The following is a 25092-nucleotide window of genomic DNA, read 5'->3' on the forward strand; positions in this document are numbered from 1 at the left end:
CTGCCACACTGGCCTCCTTAATAGGCTTCGAACACGTCAGGTATGCTCCTTTGTAACAGCTCCTTGTTGTGTCGTCTGGGACACTCTTCCCTCACACGTAACATAACTGACTCACCTTGCAAAGGTCTTTACTCAAATGTCAGCTTCTCAGTGAGTCACATCCCATTTAAATGGCTCTTGTTTGTATCCCTAACATTCTGGATTCCCTACACACCCTGTTCCACTTCTTTTTTTCATAGCAGTTATTGCTTTCTTATTCTAATATGTGATTTACTTCTTAAATATGTTTTATTGCTTGCTACCACAAAATTATAAGCTTTTTAGGGGCAGGGATCTTTGTCTTTTGTTCATTAAAATATTCCAATAGCTTAGAATAGTGTCTGACATGCAGTAGCTGCCCAAAAGGTATTAATTGAATGAATGAATGGATGAATGCACCAATTAACAAATAAATAATATTTAACAGTTTTGTTTTCTAAAGTGTAACATGTTGGAAATATATGAAGGTGACACTCAGGTTCTAATTTTGTGCAGAAATGGCTATTCGTATAAAGTGGCTGTTGCACTGTCTCTTTTTCTCGGATGGTTGGGAGCAGATCGATTTTACCTCGGATACCCTGCCTTGGGTGAGTACGTTTCATTGGAAAAAAATCCTCGTGAAACTTTGTGTTGCTTAACACAAAGAAGCTTTGTGTTGTTTGTGTTGCCTATAAGAATAGGTCAATGTACTTATTCTTATTGAGTAAATCTTTGCATACTATTAATAGTTATAAGCTCCATATTCTTAGGGTGGAATAGTTAACCCTCTTCTGTGAGTATAGAGCTATCAGTTAGCTACACACTTCAGCTTGGATAAGAAATACTGACTTTTCCTGAGTTTTCATCTTTATGAGAACATGTACTCAGATAATGTAGTCACTAAGGACAGGGGACCTGAGCTGTCATTGCTACTGCTGGATACACAGTGGATGCTCAATAAATATTTTATGGACAAATGCATGTCTCTCCTTATCTGAACTTCTCTCAGAGTTGAGTTGGGAGTTGAAACAACTTCTTTCATGAGAAGTTGGGGTTAGAATTATGGCAGCCAGCCTAAGCGGATGTGGAGCCCTACTTTGATTGCCCTTAGCATCCCTCCCTGTCCCTTTGTCCTAGCTGTAATCTTCACATTTTACCATAGCTATTTACTAAAGCTTATGACAACTATCTACATTTGACAATAGCATTTTAAGCAGTGCATTCACATGCCCTTATTTAAGCCTTACAACTCCCTGAGTTGATCATCATCTTTAAATCTTCTTTAACAGGTAGGGAAATTGTCACCAGAGAGGTTAAGGGATTTACTGACTCTAGAGGCCTTGCTTTATTCAGTGATATATTTGTTGCTATCATTCTTATTTTATGGATGGGAAAATGGTCATGAGATTAAGAGATTTACCCAAGGACATTCAGTTTAGTGACCTGAATTTGAACCCCAATTTTCTGGCTCAAGAGATCATGCTTTATTTACTGTAGTACTCTGCTTCTATATTAGCCCTTCACAGAGCAAATGTAAAGTTTCTGAATGTTCTGCTTTCCAGCCAGCAAAGCTAATCTTATTCTTTCCATGTTGCTACCCACCAGAGATCAAAGGGGAGTCTTCACTGTGGGGCTGGTGGGAAGTAGGTTTCTGATATCTTTTCCTGGAGCTCATTGTTACAATGTCATAAATAGAAGTCTCAGTTTAAAAATACTATATACATGAATTTATTCAGTTAACAAACATGTATTCAATGTTTACTGCCTATTAAGTAAGTAACTAAGTGCTCTGGAAATAATGATGATCACAGTTCATATTAGTTAAAAGAAAATAAATGTGTTGGTAGGCCAATGTATGATACAGTACTATGACAGAACTGTAACAAAGTTCTGTGAGAGCACAGTCGGGACTGGTTCTGTCATCCTTGGAGTGTGAAGGATAAATAGATCACAGAGATTTACGGCATTAGAGGGAATAGCATGTCAAAGGCAACAGGGTATGAAGGGGTACGTGTGCATGTTGAAAGTATGGATACTGTAGCCCGTGATACAGAAAGGACGGTGTTGGCAGGGAGTGAAAAGTGACTGCAGAGGCAGCTGGTGGTCAGATTACAGGAGGTTTTGAGTTCTTCTTAGGGACTTTGGACTTTACCCTCTAATATCAGAAGCCCTAAAAGTTCTTGTTTTTGTTTTTTAAAGATTTTATTTATTTGTTTTTAGAGAAGGAGGGAGGGAGAACGAGAGGGAGAGAAATATTGATGTGAGAAGAGAAACATGGATTGGTTGCCTCCCTTGCGTGCCCCCAACCAAGGACCCAGCTGTCTGCCCTGACCAGGAATCGAAATGGAGACCTTTCGCTCTGTGGGATAATGCTCCACCAACTGAGCCACACCAGTAATGGCCCCCTTAAAGTTTGTAAGCAGAGGAGTATCATGGTCAGATGCATAATTCAGGAAGATGGTTCTGGAGGAATTGCGGGAAATGGCTTAGACAGAGAAAGACTGGTGGAAAAAGCTGAAAAGAGACTGATGCAGTAGTCCTGGCCTGATGATGGTGTAAGTGCACCTTCATGCCATTTGTAATAGCAACTATGCCTTTCTGTAATTTACAATGTGTACAGAAGGCCTCTGAGTTGTCAGAGTCAATACCTTTTAGTCTAGTACTCTTTTTAGATGATGGATGGATAGAAGGACACGTGATCAGATGGAGAAACTAGGTTCGTAATGAGAAAGTAAAATGACATGGTGATATCATGTGATTAGAATACAGCCAAAGCCTTTTGCCTTCATTCTTGGATTTTTTTTTAAGATTTTATTATATTTAGAGAGGAGAAGGGAGGGGGAAAGAGAGAGAGAAACATCAATGTATGGTTGCCTCTCGAGTGACCCCTACTGGGTACCTACCTGGCCAGCAATCCAGGCATGGGCCCTGATTGAGAATTGAACTGGCGATCCTTTGGTTCTCAGGCCAGCACTCAATCCACTGAGCCACACCAGCCAAGGCCTTGCATTTTCTTTTGTGTTCTCTTTAAGAGGACACAATCATGTATATATGGAACATTTCTAACTTAAAATTTTTTTTTAAAGGTTAGGAGGGAAGGAGAAAACACTGTTCTTTAGAATAGCTTATTCTATGATGATTTAAAATTTTAAGTATTTTAAAAATGTTTGGCATACTAAGTGACTTTTTAGTATCTTATGATATGTGTCCAGTGAGCTCTCATGTCCTATAGTGTAAGTTAATGTTTTTGACCTAATACAGCACATGGGAGTATGTTGTAGGTACATTATGAAGTTTTTTGCTGCAGAATCGAACTCCAGGTGTAAGGCTCTGTATAAAGTTCTGTATATTACCTTTGGTTAGTGACTGTTAATTTCCTGCCAGGAGTTGCCTTTCTTTGGTCACTGTTACTCCAGTCAAGTATTCGCTTCAGTTAAAGAGAACCGTTCAGTTTGAGTCCGAGATTCTATAAACTGGCCAATATAATTTTTAACATTTAACTTTATGCCTCAGTATAAAGTTTTTTAAAAATTTTTAAATAACTGACTTTATTAGCACAACCTTTGGATGTTCCTCAATTCAGCAAACATGTTGTCTGTTGGCTTAGGATACAAATTTCTCAAGATCAAGTCTGTCTTACAGCTCCTGAATTTTTGTTGCTGTTGTCTTATCTTCCATTACCTTTAGTCTGTTGGGTTGGTGACTTTAAAAATCCCTTTACCATTTTTTTAGTGGGATTTTGGAGTGAGAGTTGCTAAGTGGATATGTGGAATTTATTATCTTTAAACAGAAAATCCTCTTATCTCTTTAAGCATTCAAATACTTTTATCTATTTCTTACTTGCATTTAAGCTGTCTTAATGTTAAGGATTTGATATGTTTTATCAACTAATCTAATATGTCAGATTTCAATTTTGTAAATGTAAAAAATTGTAATGTTTTTTAGTTATTTAAATTTTAATTTTAACTACAAATCCAAGATTAAAGAATTTTGATATTTTCAATTAAATGATTAACTTTCATTTTCAAAAAATCTTAACTTGATAAAACAGTGTTGACTGGTATATAATCCTATTTAATTATAATCTTATTTAATCTTTATGGTTACAAAAATCAGTGGTTGTATTTATAGATAGCTTTGAAAAATACTAATTTAATACCATTTATGATCATTGGAGTTTTATAAGAACAGAATAAATCATGTACATCATACAGATATGAAACTTGTGTTTTTAAAGTAACTTAGTGCTCAATATGATATTTCACTATATAAATTTTACTTCAGGATTAAGCAAGAAAATTTCTTGAGGAGTGAGATTGAATAAAATTTGGTAAGATCTAAAAATTCCTTTAAGAAAAAATTTTAAAAATATTTCAGATTTCTTTTTAGCCCACAGCTATGACTTTATGTTGTTAAAGAATACAAATTTAACTGAGCAGATTTGAAGATCTTGTTTCTTTTTAACAATGTATATAGCTTTATTTTTTATTAAAACAATTTCAATTGCAGTTTACATTTAGGATTAGTTTGTACCAGTTGCAGGCATATAGCATGGTTGTTAGTCATACACTTTACAAAGTGTTCCTCCTCCCCACCCCACCCCATGTTCCCAGTACCCACCTGGCACCATACATAGTTCCTACAAGAATATTGACTGTATTTCCTATTCTGTACTTGACATCCCTAGCTGTACTTCTCTTAATTGACTTATTCCTCAATACCAGGGCTGCTATAGCTAGGAGCCATTTTTTCCTCCACCACAAAGCCTTATTTTTCTAATAATATTCTGTGGTTTTGTTTTTATCAGTGGTGGTAGCTGTGACTTTTATATGCAAGAAGTAGCATATTTTATTTTGCCTATCTGTAGCATTACAAAATGATGGCTTCTCAAAGGTAATAGCTCTTTTGGAGCAATTAATAGAAGAGATGCTCTTTGCATAATGGTATTTATTTTAAAATGTAAATATTTTCCTCTTAGAAAACAAAGTTGTATGTTTTTAAGCCTGTATCTTAAAAATCTTTGTTATTTTTTAACAAAAAAACCTATTATTTCTGTTTTTTTCTTTAAGTTTGAAGTTACCAGTTTGGACTGGTATGTAATGTCTACATATCATAGGGCAAAGAAAAGATTGGTAGGTTAAACTTAGTTCTAAGATTTGAAAGCTTTCCTTTATAGGTACACACACACATACATACACTAATAACCAACTCATTACAGAACACTTGCGGTTTGGCAACAGTGGCTTTATTATGAAGTAATCTTTGTTCTCTAAAACAGTTATGCAGACAGAAGAATATTTGCGGGACTCAACCTATAATAAAATTAAAAAATACCAAATTTTTAAATGCATGAAATTAGTCTCTGTTCTTTTTATTTTATATCCAGATAAATCCTTTTATTGAGTTTATGTTTTTAAAATGTAAAGTTTTAAGTTACTAAAATATAAAGTAGACTCAAAACATGAGCTTTATTAATGTTATTTGGTAGCATAATCTTTTTGAAAGAATGTATCTACAATAGTAATGGTTCAAGATAAAAATGGATTCTTCTTGATTAGAAACATTTTTATTTGGAACTTTAAAACAATTTTTAAAAATCTAATGTTAATATTTTTTTTTCCATAATAAGAAGTTAGTAAATAGGGTTTGTACAAAGACTTTTTATTTGGGGAAAAAGTCAACCTACTCTTGGTAGTTCTCAAATATCCCATCTGTTAAAAAACTGGTATTGATGCTCAAAATAATGAAACCTATAGGAGTAATGGCCTGTATTGGTTATAATAAATACAGTTTAGAGTGTATGCTTTTTGTTCAAGTTGATTAGTATTTATTTACAAATAAGAATTTATTATTGATACAGAATTTATTATTTATTATTATTTATTATTGAGTTTGTTCCTTCAGTACTCATATTGACTAGGCATGGGAATGACACAGCCCTGATATCAAATTGCTCACAGAAGCATAGGGGAGGACAGACAAATAAATACACAATAAATCATACTGTGGGATATGTACTAGGCTGCAACTTAAAGATGCTGGGGAACATCTAGGAATGGCATTAAATTTATCCTAGGGGTATTAGAGAAGACTTCTGGAAGTCTTAGAATACTATTAGGGGTTAACGAGATTATTGGGAACAGTGAGGGTAGGGAGAAGGAGGAGGCAAGGCAGAGAACAGGATAGTACACAAATGCAGAGATAGATGAAGGAGATACGAGAGCAGGGAGGGCACGTTAAGAGCTTTGGTTAGCTTTTTGGGGCTGTAACACAGAAGGAATTTACAAGAGATGAGAGTGAGTTAGATGATGCTACTATAAGGAATGTGGATTTATGTTGTCTAAATTTCTTGATTAGTACTAGAAATAGTGGTAGCATGAGTAGCTACTGGGCTAACATTTATTCACTTTGCCTCATTATTGTTTTTAATCCTTAGTGTTCTTCCTATCTTATTTTCATAAAGTATTTTTATATTTGAAAGCTAAAACAAATTTAAGATAGCATTATTAGCAACTTCATTAGTTAAGTCATCTTTTATTTTAAATTTATAGAAATACCATAGATGGACCATAGTTAATATCTGACATTTGGAGTGAGACAGGACTAATGAAAATGAAACTAATGAAAAAATAATTAAAGGAGTTGTTATATAAGATGATAAATAAAAAATTAGGGGTCTTTAGGAAACAAAAAAAAGCTGAGAAAATTTATTCATTCAACAGATACTGAACGTCTTCCATGTGCAAGACAATGCTGTAGGTACATAAAGACACAGGAGTAAATAAAAGAGATAAAAGAGACTTCCCTAATGGGGATGGCATGAGACAGTGACCAAATATAAACTATTAGGTGGATAGTAAGTGTTTTGAAGAAAACTAAAAGAATAATTTCATATAATTGTTATATTTTAATAGTTTTGAATTATTTCCAACATGTACTTATAACATTATTCTGATATATGTGGAAAAATCATCTAATGTACCTACATATTTCAACCTTTTTTGTGTATTTCCAAATTGTGTCCAGAGGGTGATCTCATTCACTCTTGTGATTTTTAGCTGGCATCTGTATGTATTTGATAGTTACAATAGGCCTTTCATGACGAGTCTTGTTTCATACCATTTTTTTGTCTCAAATGGTATGTCTGGAAAGCAAGTCAAGTTTAAATATAGAAGAGAGATAACTCATCCCACCCCCACCCCAATCTGCCTCTTCTTACTTCATTATCATGTTTCTGTGTTATATCTTGTATGTGCTGTTATCGTCTATTTTAATACCTTAGCTCTAGGGTTGGGACCAGAACAGAAGTCTATACATAGTGCACAGATTTGTTATTTTGACTGTAGGGCTAATAAACATGAGATGCTTAGGGGGAAAAAAGTATAGGATAAATTCAAGGTAATTGGGTTACTAATAAAAGTTTTCAGTTTAACTATAATATCAGTATTTTTTCCTGATTATTTTTTTCTGGGCCTTGTCAGTCTTTATTTGGACTTTCTATTGTGAAAGTAAGTTGAAACTTAGACCACATAATATTTTAAATAAATAAATAGGTAGATAAATAGATAAATAAGGATTTTAGGACTAAAAGGTGTTCTCTGATTATGATGTACTGAGATTGAAAGATTCATTTCGGACTTCCGGCAAGATAGAGGCATAGGTGGAAACACTGTGCCTTCTCCCACAAACAAGTTTGAATACAACAAAGATTTGGAGAAACAAAGACACAGCCAAAGGACAGAAAATTGAATTCTACAGAAGTCCGACTACATCTAACCGTTCAATGGGGACGGTAAGAGGGGTGGAGCCAGCAGCGAGCAGGGTCGGGCAGGACAGGTCCCCTGACCTAGGCGCGCAGGCAGCCGGAACCAGTTGTGGTGCGGGGCAGACTGACCACGGTCGCACATTCGCGCACAGTGAGATGGACCATGCAGGCCCCAGGGGGCGAGGGCTGATGGTGGTGGCACACTCGCATGCAGTGGGACGAAACGCATGGGCCCGGTGATGTTATCAGCTGCAGCACCGGTGAGGGCCGTGGCGGCTGGCGGCAGACAGGACGCCATAGTCCTCTTTGACCCTGCCCCCACATACAGCGTCACAAGTCAGGGACTTAGTTGCCCTGCACTAGTGAACACCTTAGGGCTCCAATCCTGCTACAGAACAGGCACGAACAGCCCAAAAGATGGTGCAAGAAGAACTCAAAGTCCCAGAGCCAATAACTCTCAGCGACCAAGAAATTGCCAGCCTCTCAGAAGCACAATTCAGGACACTATTTATCAGGATGCTAACAGAACTGGTAAATTATAGTCACAAATTAGAGGAGCATATGAAGGCTAAACTAATTGAAATGAAGGGAGATGCACAGGAAACCAATAGTGATGGGAAGGAAACAGGGACTCAAATCAATGGAATGGACCAGAAGGAAAAACAAAACATCCCACCAGAAAGGAATGAAGAAATGAGAATTCAAAAAAATGAGGAGAGGCTTAGGAACCTCCAAGACATCTTTAAACGTTCCAACATCTGGATTATAGGGGTACCAGAAGGGGGAAAGAAACAGCCACGAGTGGAAAACATATTTGAACAAATAATAAAGGAGAACTTCCCCAGTCTGGCAAAGGAAATAGACTTCTAGGAAATCCAGGAAGCTCAGAGAGTCCCAAAGAAGTTGGACCCAAGAAGGAACACACCAAGGCACATCATAATTACATTACCCAAGACGAAAATGAAGGAGAGAATCCTAGAAGCAGCAAGAGATAAGGGGACAGTCACCTACAAAGGAGTACCCATCAGACTGTCAGCGGATTTCTCAAAAGAGACCTTACAGGCAAGAAGGGGCTGGAAAGAAGTATTCCAAGTCATGAAATCCAAAGACCTACAGCCAAGATTGCTTTATCCAGCAAAACTTTCATTTAGAATGGAAGGACAGATAAAGTGCTTCTCAGATAAGGTCAAGTTCAAGGAGTTCATCATCACCAAGCCCTTATTATATGAAATGCTAAAGGGACTTATATAAGAAAAAGAAGATGAAAAATATGAACAGTGAAAGGACAGCAAACTCACAGTTATTAACAACCACACCTAAAACAAAAGCAAACCAAGAGGACAGCTAGATCAGGAGTGGAACCATAGAAATGAAGAACACATGGAGGGTTAGCAACAGGGGAGTGGGAGGAGGAGAAGGGGGGAGAAGGCACAGAAAATAGCATAGACAGTAGGTAGAAAATAGGGGGGAGGGCAAGAATAATGGGGGAAATACAGAATCTAAAGAACTTGAGACACGTGGTTATAAACTAAGGGGGGTAGAATGGTGGGGGAGGGAGTGTGCGGGTGGAGGGGAATGAAGGGAATAGAACAACTGTAGTGGTATAATCAATACAATATATTAAAAAAATAAAGATTCATTTCCTTATGCCCTTCCTCTTAAGAAATTTTGAAAGATTACATTGAGTTCTTCTTTTAGTTCCTAATATTTAATTGCTAAGTGAGTTAATAAACTTTGTTGTGGCTTTTCTGTATAAAGGAACCTCAAACTTTTCTCATATTTTAGGGTAAAGATGTGATTTTTTAAGTGTTAGTTTTATATTCTTTTAAAATATAAATGTATATTTATCATATTTTTCCCATTACAATTTAGTCCCCTATTCCCCCTCCCCCAGCAACCACCCCACTGTTGTCTGTGTCCATGAGTCCTTTTTGCTTTTTGCTCAGTCCCCCCACTCCCGCCACTAGCTGTCAGCTGTTCTCCATCTAGGAGTCTGTCTCTCTTTTGCCTGTTAGTTCAGTTTGTTCATTAGATTCCACACATGAGTGAAATCATATGGTATTTGTTTTTCTCTGATTGGCTTATTTCACTTCCCATAATGTTCTCTGGGTCCATCCATACTGTAGCAAAGGGTAAAACTTTCTTCTCTTTTATAGCTGAATAGAATTTCATTGTGTAAATGTTCCATAGTTGTTTTATCCACTCATCTACTGATGGACACTTGGGCTGCTTCCACATCTTGGCTATTGAAAATAATGCTGCAATGAACATAGGGGTGCTTATGTTCTTTTGAGTTAGTGTTTTGGGTTGTTTCGGATGTATTCCCAGATGTGGGATTGCTGGGTCAAAAGGCAGATCCAGTTTAATTTTTTGAGGTGTCTCCATACTGCTTTCCACAGTGCCTGTACCAGTCTGCATTCCCACCAACAGTGCAAAGGGGTCCCCTTACTTCGCATCCTCTCCAGTACTTGTTGTTCTTGGATTTATTGATGATATCCATTCTGACAGGTGTATATTCTTGATATAAAGAGTCTGTGATATATATAATGGTTAATTGGAAAATGGAAAAGTTTGTTAACATTTAAATGACTTTCCAGGTTATATGTGATTTTCCTTATTTTTTTCTAGGTTTATTAAAGTTTTGCACCGTAGGGTTTTGCGGAATTGGGAGCCTAATTGATTTCATTCTTATCTCGATGCAGGTAAGTTCGTTTTAATCTAGGAGATGAACTACTTTTACACTCAAATTTGAGTTCTGTGATCTTTCCCTGGTGTATGTTAAATGTATTAGGAAGCAGTTCAGAGTGCTTTTTCAATTTTTCTTCAGATGCTAGATTCAAGGGATCATAGCTGTGTTTCCAAGTAGTATTTTCCAACCTATGCCATACCAACTAGGATTTCCAAAAGATATAATACCTTCACTTAAAAAAAAGAATCTGTGATCAAATATGATTTGTAAATGTGGGTTCAACTGCATTAAAGAGGTTTCTTTACTGGATAACTTTTCAGAATTTTTATAGTTTGTATTATGAATCTCTAAGGATTGAGGTTATTTCTCAAACTTACTGTTTCTTTTCCTGATAGTTACAGCCATATGGTCAATTACTATGATTGGATATTGATGGGAATTTGATATTTACATGTGAACATATGGAGGCAGAAACAAGATTTTCTTTTGCATTGGACAGGCACTCAATATTAGTATTTTCTTGGTTGCAAATTATAGAAACTAAAACTCAACTAGCTTAAGCCAAAAAGAAAAAAAGGTCTGGGTTCTTCCTAGATAATTGAAGAGTGGGACTGGTCCAGACAAGACCAAATTGACGTAATCAGGTGATGTGTCAGGACTTTCTTGATATTCTTCTCTGCTTCTCTGTGTTCACCTCATTTTCTGCTGCTGTAGTGGTGTGGAGGCAGACATGGTTCGTGAAATGCTATCCTTAGGCATTTAAAAGTGCCACCAGATGTTTTCTGTTAAATTATACTGAACTGGTTGTGGTTAACTCATGAGGATTCTTAAGTTAGAAAAGATGAATTTATCATAATAAATGTCACAAAACACCATTTCAGTAAGCACTTATGGAGCACCTAATGTCTTCAGCAAGTATGTCAGTATGCATTGTGATCATCATCAGTTTTGCTCTTCTTTCTCATATATACAGTATCAATTCGGTTGGCTCGATGGTGTCCTTATGCTTTAAAAGAAAGTCAAACTCTAGGAGATTTTTGGTAGCATACTGTGAGGAGGGTACCATACTGTGAGGAGGAGGCAGCATATGGACCAATAAGATACCAGAATTAAACAAGGAAAATATTTGGTTTTAGAGTTGGATTTTTCCTGTCTTTATTCGTAAGCATATGCTTAACCAAATATCCTGCCTTCTCTGATGGTGGGACAGACAAGCAGGCATGAAGAGGCTAAGGTACTTGTGCACATATGTTTAGAAATGGGTTTCTCAGTTTAAATGAGGCTCCAAGGAATTCAATGTTATCTAGAGATTCTTTAAGATATCCAGGATTCAGTGTCTTTGAAACTCAACCATTAGTTAATATTTTCACACTGGTTCTTTGGTGATATCATTACTTTATAGCTTTATATCAAATTATAGAGCTTATTTGATTTAGTCACTACTTTCTGGTATATGTATTCCTCATCTTTTTAGAATAGTTCTTTTCTTGAAAATCTGGAATTGAGACTATTACATTAAGAAATTATTGAGCTATATTTAGAGTGTTTGAATTTCTGCAGTACATTTCCCTAAATAAGACATTTTAATAGATATGGCCACTTTAGACTGCTTTCACACTGGGGGAAAGTAAATCAGTTTCAAATGCAGCCAAATAAGACCTGTAGCCTTATTCTAAATGTCATTTAATATACTTAATATGGGATGTTGATCATATCAGAAAATTTTTTTAGCAAATTAAATAAAATTTTACTATAAATATCATATACCATGTCACAAATAAATTTTTGCCAAATGTATTTTTTCAATTTCCCATGAACTTTCTACATTTTCCATCATTTTTAATTGTTTTTCCTTCTTCATTCTCTCCACAACATTTTTTTTCTTTTTTTTTTCTGCCATTAAATATTATTCCCCAATGAATAGCACTGTTTTTCTATTGGGCTGTGATCCCAGAAACATATTGTACATGAACTCAAGATCTATAAAAACATACTATGCTTCACAGTGTTTATTAAAAAATCCAGGAAAATTCTCTTAAAATAGATATAATTATTTCATTATTGAACAAAAACAACAAAGTATAATGTACATATTGCTAAAGTAAGCTTTACTTGTTGCTATATATACTGAAAATACTTTCATGAGTTTATTTGTTAATAAACTTTTGAAGTTTCTTTTTTTTGGGTTGCTGCTGTTCTTAAAAATATGCAAGTGGCACTATATGAATGAATGATATGAAATAATACACAGAATTAATTCAGTTCTTATGTGTTTATTTACAAGGCAGTTCTGAAGATTTTGAAACATTCATTCTGCCTTGGCCAGTGTGGTTCAGTTGAGTGTGGCCAGTTCTATTTCCAGTCAGGGCACGTGCCTGGGTTGTAGGTTCTGTCCCCTGTCAAGGCAGGAGCGAGAGGCAGCCAATTGATGTTTTTCTCATGTCAATGTTTCTCTCCCTCTTTTTCTCCCTTCTTTCCCAATCTCTAAAATACATATATACATACTAAAAATAAACACTTATTCTTTTGTGCTTGTATATTTTTGAGTACACCATGAAGGATAGATTAGACAATTTAAGTTTTTGTTTTAATCAGAAAAAAATAGAATATTTTATTTTATTTAAACCTCTTTTCTCACAATCTGGACATTTTTTAAAGATTTTATTTATTTTTCATTTTTTAGAGAGAAGAAAAGGGAGGGAGAAAAAGGGAGAGAAACATCGATCAGTTGCCTCTTGCCTCCCCAAGAGAGGACCTGGCCCACAACCCAGGCATGTGTCCTGACGGGGAATCAAACTTTTGACCTTTTGATTCATAGTCCAGGGCTCAACCCACTGAGCCACATGAGCCAAGGCTGGACATTTTAAATTATACCCAAACCACTGATGTCAAGCAAAAAGAAAAGAAAGTTTCTTTTGTTAAGTGGAGATGACAGCCTCAAATCAAAAAGATAAAGATGGGTAGTTTTAATGTAGAAAGTTGTTAGAAGGAAGTATGTTAGGTTCTTTGTGACAGTTTTTAAAAATTCTATACATTATTGGAGAAATTACTTTCATTTTTATTCCTATTAATATTACAAAGTAGATTTCCTTAAAGGACTAATAACTATATAAGCAGAAATTCAGAAGAGTGGCATAATCTCTGAGATATTTATGAACTATCTAAATAAATTTATCAAATTTATAAAATATCTCAGTTTGGTATTTATATGTAACTAATTTTAGCATTGGATTATATATTGTTTTTGTATTGTTTCTTAACTTTTACACACAGGTTGGACTTTCCAAACATAAATTTCTTGAGGAGAAAAACAACCTTTATTAATCCTGTATAGCACTGTTAGTATGTTAAACAAAGAGTTTGCCCTCAAAAATGTGTGCTGATTCGAACTGACTGCAGTATACCATGTGAGAAGTGTGCCTTTGTGCCATTTACAGAGAAGATGAGAAGCTAAAAATGGTAGTTTTCAAAAAAGTGATTGCTTTTCTTTAGGACCTTAAAGTTCTAAATTTTATAGCATCACTTGAGAGGTAATAAATACAAATAATAGTTGGAATGGTAAATACTGGGTTTTATGCCATCAGTGAAAATGAGTTCAGTGAGCACAATTAGGAAGAATAAATTGGGATCCTTGCCCTAAAGGAATATAAAATCTATCCCAAGAGTGGTCCGGTTATAAGATTTTACTTATTATTAGAAATAAAATATTTTCTTGGGAACTGCAGAGTTAAAATAAGAAAGAGTTGCTTTGATTTTATCTTGTTTAAATGCTTTGAGTTTTACTTAAATTTTTAAAAGCCTTTTCAGTTAGGAGTGTGAATAAGGTTAAGATGAAGAGTTCACTTCTTTATAAGCCAATTTGTTTTGTCAAAGACATGGCCTGCAGCCTTGCCCTGTGAAAGATGTGCTGTTGATCAAAAGAAGGACAAAATCTATTACCAGTACGGGAAAACTTGGTCGAAGTCCTTGGTAGTTCACTAAAAGTAGGACAGCAATATATAAAAACCAGTTGACATTTTATAGATAGCAAGTCTTTCAAAAAGCTCTGTGTATTATTCATTTAACCCTGGGGTGATTTATTGGGTAAATAAACTGGAATACTGAGAATACTGAACATTTGTGTCATGTGACCTTAATTAGGTGGATTTCACTTAGTTCACTTATCATGTGGGTAGATTTAATGAATTAAAGGAATGTCCATAGAATAAAGAATATTTTAAACTGGTTCTGAGACTAATCCCAAAGTTGTGTTTTTCCCAGGAGATACAATGGTGAATTTATGTGGACCCCAGCTCGTGGGGTCTGCCATATTGTGGATGAGATACGAGACATTCACATGGACTGCCGAGTCCTGTGGAGGAAAAGGAACAGCATGGCTTCTCTCTCAAGGGGAGCAAAAGCCGCAGCTCTTGCCATGACCAGCCTTTATTGGGTTTCTCTGCACATTACATGATGGTCCTCATTTTCTATGCACAGGTTCTCTTTAGGTGGTTACCTTTTACAGAAAACAAAGGAGCCAATGCCACTAATCACATCACAGAAGAAGGATATTAGCAGATGAAAAGGAAAAGTGGTTGAACCGGTTACATTCTGTACTGGGGAGTTTTAGCATGGATTTTAGGAAGTTACAGTAAGCACTTGCTGTCTCAATTCAGGGTGAGGGAGTTTTAGCAAAAGCAAGTCTCAAAGCGGTCTAGGTACATTGCAGGCCTGATTCCCCATGGGAGAACCTATCCGTGGGCATGGGTCCTGCACATCTCTGAGTGGGAGCTGGGCCCACGTCACGCAGAATGGTCTCGTACAGTGAATATTATTCACTTCCTGAGGAATGATATTTATGTTGGTCATTATGGATTAAGCCTAACCAGTCTTTAAATCAAATGAAATCAAGGGTTCTCAATGCTTGATTTCTCTCACTGTGTAGGAATTTTGATGCCTAATCAAATATGCCTAATCAGATGGTTTCAGTGGCCTCATATTAAAACTAACCACATGCAGTGTTCAGCTCTGGACACAAAAACATAATTTGACTCTTAAGAAAATATAAGTTTACTTTGGGGGAATTGGATGGACACAAGTTGCATTATTATCCAATAATTGCAGACAGTTGAGTCATTTTAGTTTCTTCACCAGGTTAGCAGGTCTTCAGGAGATGATTTGATTTTGCCGGGGTTAATATTTGAATTCTTTATGTGGAGAAACTCCTAAATGGACTACATAGAAAAGGGCTACATTAATAGTTATATAAGGTGCTGTTTTTGTCATTTTACTTTTTAATTCTTTCGTAGCATTTTAAATTTATAAGATATTTGAGTTACATAGGCAGTATGATTTCAGTGACAATTCAAAGTCATTACATGGAGTATCATATCTGTTGCCAAAGTTTAGGTGTTAAAGTATATATTGGTACCCACATTTTTCCATTTAATTAAATTATTTTTATCAGGTTTCTGCTTAAATATATACAAACAAAAATACATTCCCGCTAACAAAATAAAAAGTTTATAAATTAGAAATAAAACTATCAACATTATTAAAGTAAGTAAACTCTTTTTGCATGCTGTATATATATATGTGTGTGTGTGTGTATACATATATATGATATAAAATTTGCCATTTTAACGTTTTTTAAGTGTACAGTTCACTGGCATTAATCACATTCAAAGCATTATACAATTGTCACTACTATCTCTTTCTAAAATTTTTCATTACCTTCAACAGAAACTCTGTAGTCATTAAGCAGTAACTGCCCACTCCCTTCTCCCCCTAGTTCCTGTTAATCTGTAATCTACTTTTTGTGTTTGTGAATTTGCCTATTCTAGATATTTTATGTGGAATCATATAGTATTTGTTATTTTATGTCTGACTTATTTCACTTTGCATAATGCTTTCAAGGTTCATTGATATTGTGGCATATATCAGAACTTTATTCCTTTCTATGACTGAATAATACTCCATTGTATGTATATACTATATTTTGTTTATCCATTTTTTTTTCTTGAAGGACATTTGCTGTTTTTCCCCTCCACATTTGGGCTGTTGTGAATAGTGCTATTATGAATATTTGTGTACGGGTGTCTGTTTTAAGTCTCTGTTTCATTCTTTTGGGTATATCCTGGGAGAAGGTAAATTTTTAGTAAAGCCAATTGAAGGGGATATCTTCATGACCTTCGATGAGTTAAGCCTTATTAAACAAAATCCCAAAAAACACAAACCATAAAGAAAACAATTATTGAATTTGATTATGTTAAAATTAAGAAATCATGTTTTAAAAGGATACAATAAATTTGTGGTAATTTGTTACAGTAGCTGCAGGAAACTAACATGGAGGGATAGGAAGTCGCTTTCTTTTGCCTTCTCACACCAGTGACATTGACAACCAATGTACAAAGCAATTTCCCAAAGTGTAGCGGTCCTTCTGTTTCCCCTCTTGTAAGATGAAGGCCTTTAGCAACCTCTTATTCCATTAATTGGAGTGAAGTGTGTGAGTGGTTTTTCTTCTTTCCATAGATTTCAGAAATTGCCCCAGTACATCAAAGGGAAATACTTCATGTGTACTATTTGGCTTCAGGCTATTTTTAGAGAAATCAACTCAATTTTAGGTTTCATACTCTGTTATCAATAAACAAATGGACATAGGCATATTTAACTGAGTAAAAAATTTCCTGGTAAGGGTTATTCTTAGAGATTTATAATTCTATAGTTAACAATACAATAATATAATAAGGGGATTTATAAGTGTACATAAAATGCTTAAAAACAGGCTAAATCTTCAGTTTTGGTGGGGGAATATGGATTGGAATAACAAAGCATTTACAAGATGATAGTTTTCTTAAAAATTAAGGAAGTAGAACAAATTCTTTGATGTGATAATTTATATAAAAGTACACTGACTACCTTATAGAGGTGTTTGCATTTAAATGTTGTGATGATCCAAGTATCATGTAGAGCTGCTTATTCTGTTCCTCGTTATATGGCTAGGAAATGCTGAGGTCCAGGGAGGATTAATCTTACAGCTAGTTACTGACAGCTTTTTCTTCAGGTTTTCTTTTCAGTCTAGTGTTTTACCACACTGTCTTAATTTGGTTGTTTTGGGGACAGCTCTTCAGATTATTTTAGCAGAGAATGGCAACGGGTGCTGTGTTTTGGTGATCTGGCAGTGCGTAGGAGGCAGTAACGACAAGTGCATGATCAGTGTTTGGCTCCAAGTAACAAACCTCAATTTAAAATGCCTTTAATAATGTAATTTATTATATCATATACTGAGAACCTGGTGGTAAGGTAGTTTTAAGATTTGTTAATTTAGAACTGAAGGACATAATAAAGGACCCAAATCTATCCTTCCCTGCTTCCTTTTTTCTCTTTGCCATCTTCAGGACCTTTGGTTAGCATCACTTTCTTACCTAGTTACTTTCAGAGGCAGAAAGTTTCCTCTCACACATACCGTCTTAAATAGGGCCCCGCTGAACTTGTCTGAGGTGACCGGACAGAATTTCATGCGTGCCCAGGCTGAACCAACCTCTGGAAAGAGGATGGGAATTACCGTGACAGAAGCAGTTGTTGAGGAACCAGAGTCGCACAGTTTGAGGGGAAGGTGCTGTACTAAGATTGCTAAACTAGAGACCAAATTGGATCATGTATTTGAGGATATCTTCTCTACAGGACAGGGGAAACAAAACAGAAATAACCTGTGTTTTTCTGCATGTTAACTGTTAACTTGACAAGGTTGTGAAGCATCTGGGTCCTAATCAGTTTTTAGTTAAATAATTACATTTCCTGAGAGTCAAGTGAGCCTTGGTGAGCTTATTAGAAATGCATGCTATTAAAGGGTCATCTGATCATATATTTTCCTTATTTCCAACTTCTGAATACTGTTTTTTTTAAACAGGAGTGAGATTGTCAAGAGAGATGGCATAGGAAGAGAAAGATAATAGGATACTAGGCCCAGTTCCAATCGGTGCACATACTCCAAATCACACAGTTTTTACCATTTGATCTGACCTATATATACTGGCTGGGGTTTACTTTTTTGTGTGTTTCCTTCTACAGTCTCAAAACATGTTATTTCTAGATTGGGTATTCTTCTCTTTCTTGGATTACTTCTCATTTCCTCTGTGACTTGGCCACTAAAAAAATTTTCATTTTTACTTAAACTCATAAATAACATTCATAAATGTCAAAGCAAATCAATTTATTTAAAATTTAGACAGTAAGTCAAAGTGCTTTACAGTACTCAGCATGGTATCTGGTACATAAATGCTCTGAGTCATTTGAATATTGACATTTATAGTCACTAGAATAAGTTCCCTGTTGGCAGAGACTGTGTCCTAAACAGTGTTATGTGTATAATACCTAGCACATTGGGAAATGTGTGTATAATACCTAGCACACTGGGAAATACGTGTCTGTTGAATAGTTTTTAAAACTAAATTTATTTTAAAAATCAAGGATGCTCTATAGTACTGTTCATCAGACTGTGGTTATCTAAACCCCGAAAATAATGTTGTAAAAATTTTTACTCTCTGCATGTTTTTAAGTTGACATTTAAGTTTTGCATTATAAAATTAAGTCGTTGCAAAGGATATAATTTTTAGTTTGCAAATATTGACATATTTAAATGAAACTGTTATATTAATTTTAAAATGTATCTGACAATATAAATACCATAGAGCTTTAAATACCATTCTCTTTTTTGAAAGATACAAATGAACCTTCACTATTATAAATTTTACATTGTTTTTTTCTCCTTGAATTTTTATTTCTATTTTTATTCTCCTGCAGAATTTTACCCTAATATTTTTATGCTTGAAAATTTTCTGCTGATCATCTTACCCACTAAAATTAAGAGGTTTTAAATTTTCTGTGATTTCTGGATTGAATTGTCATTGCAATTATTAATGCAGTAATAATTGCAATTATTTTGCAATTATTGAAAACAGCATAAACATGTTACAAATTTCAGCAAAAAAAAAAGTAGTGATATGGCAGAGCGTGATTTTGGACTCTTGATTTCAGGAGATTTCCCCAAGTCCAGTGTTTTGAATTTTGTCTTTGGCACATCAGAGGTTTTTGTACCTCAAAGCAGTGTGCGTCATAAGACTCAGGATATGCTGTGATGGGAGGTGTCTTTACTGTAGTCAAGTTGGAGAAAGGACCCCAGTGAGAAGGAAGTGGGGAGAGGAAGTGGCACCATGCCTCCACCGTAGCTGGTGTCAGGGGGATCTCTTTTACAAAGAGTACACATGGGAATGAATCTTCTCAAAAGTTACTCCCTTCGAACTATCTGGGCTCTCATACACCTTGGTTAATCTTTGTGTACCCCTAAGCCTAGCTCAAAGATTGCTGCTTTAAAGTGTAATTTGTAGAGATCATATTAACTATATTGTCCAAAATGTGATTAAGGGAATAAAATGAGCCTTTTTTCCCCTAGTCACACAACCTTATTTCCCACAGGGAGCCTGGCCTGGCCAGTTACACTAATCCTGTTCCTTGGGACACAGTCATTTGTCCAGCAATAGGCACAAACACCAAGCAGATCAATAAAGTCCTTCCTTGGAACTTGTATAAAAACACTGAGGAAGGAAATATTTCTTTCTTTCTATTGGGATCTACCAAGCTCTGGATATGTGAATTTAGAGCTGTTGGCAGCCAAGTGGGAGTGACTCTGCAGATGAAGGCAAGCAGAGCTAAGCAAAGAGGCGGGAGGCCGAACCAAGGTCCTTCCTCGTGGGGTGTGGAATTTCTGTCCTTGAGGCCTTGGTCCTGCAGCTCATTGGCTCCTGTGAACTTCCCCAGTATTTGTTTCAGCTGCATGAATCATTAAGTTACTTTTTTTTGCTTGAATTAGAGTTTTATGATTGGTGCTACTGTTAATAATTTTATTAACAACTGACAAAAAAACTGTGAAAATATCTTTTGTAAAATGACTAATTTTGAAAATTTTCTTTTCTAGATTGTTGGGCCTTCAGATGGAAGCAGTTACATTATAGATTATTATGGAACCAGGCTTATACGACTGAGTATCACCAATGAGACATTTAGAAAAACACAGTTGTATCCATAAATATTTTTAAAGGAAACAGTAAGTGATGTGTTTATATAATCTTCATTATCGTATATTATCTTGGTAAAATTATGGAGGTTTGAAAGGATCATGAAGTGCTGTCCACTCCCATTTAGCGTCTCAGGGACACAGGGCTGCGTGTGCCTGGTGTCTCCGACCTTTTGTAAAGGGTCTTCGTGTAGCTCACTGCTCCTGTGGTTCGCAATTCAGACTCTTTCCCCCCAGTGAATATGGTTAAAGGACCGAGTTCACAGGAAAAAAGAACATCAAAGTAGAAAGATATTCTGTAGTATTATTTGATGGTTACGATGAAAGTATGTGTTGTAGATAGTTCTATAAAGCTTAGCTTTTCTGTTGTCTCTCCCATGATCTTTAAACCTCTTTCTTTTCTTCTCCTTTCCTAAACCTGAAAGTTGACAGAGTCTCAACCCTGAACAACCATTAAGTACTTACTGTAACCTAAAGTTTGGCTCTGCCTGTGAAAGTTATTAATTGGCCTCAGCTTTAAATAGGTAATATACACTTGGAGACGTCAGAGATGCCATTAGTCTTCCTGCTTCAACTCTCTGCTTCTCCAGGACTCTGCTACTTAAGGGTTTTATTTCCTTGACTGTACATTCGTCTATTCTAATCAGCAGTCTTCCAGGAATGCTAGGTTTTTCTCAGGAAAACAGTTTCCTGGTATAACCATTCTCTGTAACGGGGAAGTCCTGTATAACATGGGGGCGGCTGTTCACTCCGAATGCCTAGCAGCTTTTAGAGGCAGGGCGGAGAGAAAGGCAGGCCAGGTGTGCTGGCCGCAGCCAGAGGCCTAGGGCTCCTGGTCCGCTCTGTCTCAAGAGTGTGTCTAGAGGCCAGGAAGGGCATAGACATTTATTTCTATTTATGTTGTACTGTGTAAATAGGATAAGAAGTATAATTTTTTCCTTTAAGGTAGATTTTTTCTTTTCTAAATAAAATTATGGGGTATGCCTTATAGATGTTGTCATAAGTTTGAACAGTGATAGACCCTGTTAGGATCTGAGGAATTTATTTAACTGATTGTCCAAAAATTGTTCAAATCATTTCTTATAAACTGTTAAAAGTCTGTGGGTTTAAAATTGAATCGAAGCTTAGAGATCATCTGCCTCTTCTTACCAGGGCACAACAGATTGAGACTAAGGAACCTGAGACAAAGCCCCAGTCAGTATAGTCAGTGTGAAACTGCATCCCGCATCTAGATCTCTGTGAGGTCCACTGGTTGCTCTCCGCCTCCTTCCCCACTCTACCAATTTTATCGTTTTATGTGACACATCTTCATTTTGGAAATTGTTACTCTTCATGAGAAGGATTGAGTCGTTTCACATAACTTTATTTTCATACTGTAAGTTGCTGTGTCCCTTTCAAAAGTATGTAGATTGTTTTCAAACCATAATGTGTAAAAATTAAGCAAATATAATTTAAAAAGTAATTCCATTCTCTGTGACCTATTATATAAATATTTAATTGGGATTCCAGACTAAATTTGAAACCTAAAACTTGAAAGTCCTATTGAGAAGGCAGATCTCTACATGGTCATTCATGTGGTTGCCCCACGGTACACACAGAAGGACTCCAAGAGTGAGAAAAAGGTCATAAGTGAGGGAAGCATTACGGTGTGCACCGCAGTAACCCCACTGGACTCTCTTAAATACCGTGGTTTCATGTATTTCTTTTTTCTGTTGCAGGATTGGGCCTTGTTGATTTTAATAGTGAGCTCTCAGTATTTGGATTTCCAGATTTTCCTTTTCCTTCTTCACATACCAGTGTATGGATTCTGTATCATTCTTTGTTGTCGGTAATGTTTTTTTGTTGTTTTAGTTGAGAACATTTTATTCTGAGATGTATTTAATGGGACTTTCTTTGAGAGCTGTGTAACAGCAGTCGTTTTTAGGCCGCTGTCTCTGTGAGATAGCCGATTACCCCAGTATTCTTTCATGTGATTTCCAAAGACAGTTGCCATGTGTCATTTTTTCCTTCTGAAAAGTAAAAGTGTGATTTACTCACATTTTGTAATGCTTTATTATTAATAAACCTGAAATGTTTAATGAAGCTGTCTTCTGTATTTTGATCCTTCAATATAAGCACCACTTATATTGCCTGGGGTACAGTCTAGTGTAGGACAACCCCCCTGGTTTTCTGTAGCTTTCAGACCTGTCTTTGCCTCAGTACCCAAGGAGCTAAAGATCTTTCTGGGGAGTCTGAAACCTTGAGGCAGCATGGTTGCTTCTGGCATTGGTTCAGGCCTCTGAAGTGTGAACTTTTTCCTTTTAGCTCTGAGAGTAGTGCACTAACTTTTGAAAAACCAGATGCTGACTCATCTGGCTTAGTGCAGTTACATTTGAAGTTGGATGGACAAGGTGGGAACACTGAACAGATGATTAATGTCTTCCATCTGTTAGCGCTGCCAGACAGATGCTGGACAAGTGCCCACAGTGATGCACCCGTGTCCGAAGGAAGCAGCACCTGCATATTAGCACTGGTTTTCTTTACCATGTTTCAGAAGCGTTTCAAGAAGGTGGAAATACGTGAAATGATGTGTCCCCATAATTCTATTATGTACTTTCTTTATTAACAAGCACACCAATTCCAAAACTACTGGGGCCAGGCTCCTCAAAAGTAAAAACCGTAATTTTTATCACTCATTTGCCTTAAAAGTATACTGTATCATCCCACTAGCTTTCTAATGAGTTAGTCATTGAGTAACAGATTCTTCGGTTGGTGGGAGATGAAGTATTGACACATGAAGTGAGTTTAGGTTGACTCCTAATATACATTAGGAGTGGTCTTTCCTTCCTTCATTCGTTAAAACACCGAGTGTCTACCATTTGGGAGGCACTGTGTGTTCTGTATGCTGGGATGCAGCCGTGAGCAAACACAGTCTCTGCCCTCAAGGAACTCCGTTTTCTGGGGATGCGCTTTTTTACAGTGATATTTTGGCTGCAGTTAAGCTAGTATTTCCTAGATTCTTTTGATTGCTAACAGCACTTTGAAGTTTCTTCAAGATCACCTAACTCCAGATTTTAAAAGTCCTTAAGTTTTCATAGCCATGTAAGTTCAATAATATAAGAAATACTTGCAGTCAAATCTTGAAAATTAATGTTGAATCTTGCATAATTGTTATAGTTATTAACGTGGCGAGGTGGGAAGTCTTTTGCAAAGCAGGTGTTTCTCAAAGTAAATGTTTATTCGAATATGCTGTAATATTCTGGGTCACTGATAAAATCTAAAAATAAAGTTTCTTCACAATATACTCTTAAACCTTTAGACTTCATTTGCACTGTAATATCCTAAACTTACATGACAAGAACACTTCACTTTTTTCAGTTTGCGTAATTCCCTGTTGCCTAATATATGTAGTTCTTTAACATGTTTTTGTTTCATTATTTATTTTTATGTGAATAAATTTAATGCATGTGAATGCAGCAGTTTTTGTTTGTTTTGTTTTTCTTACCTTCATGGAACACTGTTTTATTTAGCTATTTGTTAGTGTATGTGAGCATAAATTACATGTTAAGGTCTCTTTATGACATACTTGATGTGATAACCCTGCTTTTAAAGCAGTGTCCAAATGTGAGATGGATTAGCTCAGTCACTGCTCCTAACCCTCCAGGATGGGATAGAATGGATTCTTCCAATTCTACAGAAACAGTTAGTGTTTCTATAACACATTAACAAATGGTAGAGGATTAATACAATTTGCAAGAGTACCTCTTTATCCAGGAAGATTTCGTACCTAAACCATATTCAACTGAAGGACCTCTTTAAGACTCAAAGATGCTGTTATGTCTATGGCCAGCATTCGTTCATGGGACCACTAGGACTATAAAAAGTATTAGTTTGGGCCCTGGCTGGTGTAGCTCAGTGGATTGAGCTCGGGCCTGTGAAGCAAAGGGTTGCCGGTTCGATTCCCAGTCCGGGCACATGCCTGGGTTGCAGGCCAGGTCCCCAGTGGGGAACACAGGAGAGGCAACCACACATTGATATTTCTCTCCCTCTCTATCTCCTTCCTGTCCCCTCTCTCTAAAAATAAATAAAATAAATAAAATATTTTTTTAAAAAAGTATTAGTTTGGGGTTATGTTTTTGTTTTGTTTTATCAAAAAAATCTGTGTATTTTCCCTTATTTTAATCAAGATGCTTAAGATTAAGTTAAGTATTATAAGACCAATAGGCAACTAGGAAGCTAAAATAGATCTATTAGCAAGAAGGAAAATTAGTTCTTAAAAAGTACAAGTCTCAAACCCTGGTTCCTCTTCCTCAAGCACCTTAAATGGAGGTATTCCCTGGGGTTCAGGTGCCTTCCCTTCCCTTTCTCTCATTAGATTTCATTCATTTTGCATTTTTCTAAGTACAAAATTCAAGCTTAATGCAGAAATTTGGGGAAAATACCAAAAAGTGCAAAATAAAAAACAAAATTCATTTCATAGCTCAAAGATAACAATGTTAATATTTGTATGTATGTCTTTAGTACTTTTTCCATGCATGAATGTTCATTTTTCTTCACCAAAATGATATACATATTGTTTATAGCCTACTT

At 36.0% G+C, this 25092-nt stretch overlaps 1 protein-coding gene across 1 annotated transcript in view; it reads left to right on the top strand.

Annotated features, from left to right (window-relative positions):
- TM2D1 (TM2 domain containing 1) overlaps positions 1-24255 on the top strand; it is a 41941-nt gene extending 17686 nt beyond the window's left edge. The window contains exons 4-7 of the mRNA XM_037043726.1: positions 535-626; positions 10412-10485; positions 20425-20553; positions 22242-24255. Coding sequence (XP_036899621.1) covers positions 535-626; positions 10412-10485; positions 20425-20535 — 277 coding nt within the window. The 3' untranslated portion in view covers positions 20536-20553; positions 22242-24255. The remainder of the gene's footprint in view (positions 1-534; positions 627-10411; positions 10486-20424; positions 20554-22241) is intronic.
- The last annotated feature ends 837 nt before the right edge of the window (positions 24256-25092 follow it).

The sequence above is a fragment of the Sturnira hondurensis genome, unplaced genomic scaffold (assembly GCF_014824575.4).
Source record: "Sturnira hondurensis isolate 20B ecotype Veracruz unplaced genomic scaffold, ASM1482457v3 Scaffold0000648, whole genome shotgun sequence".
Taxonomy (NCBI): Eukaryota; Metazoa; Chordata; class Mammalia; order Chiroptera; family Phyllostomidae; genus Sturnira; species Sturnira hondurensis.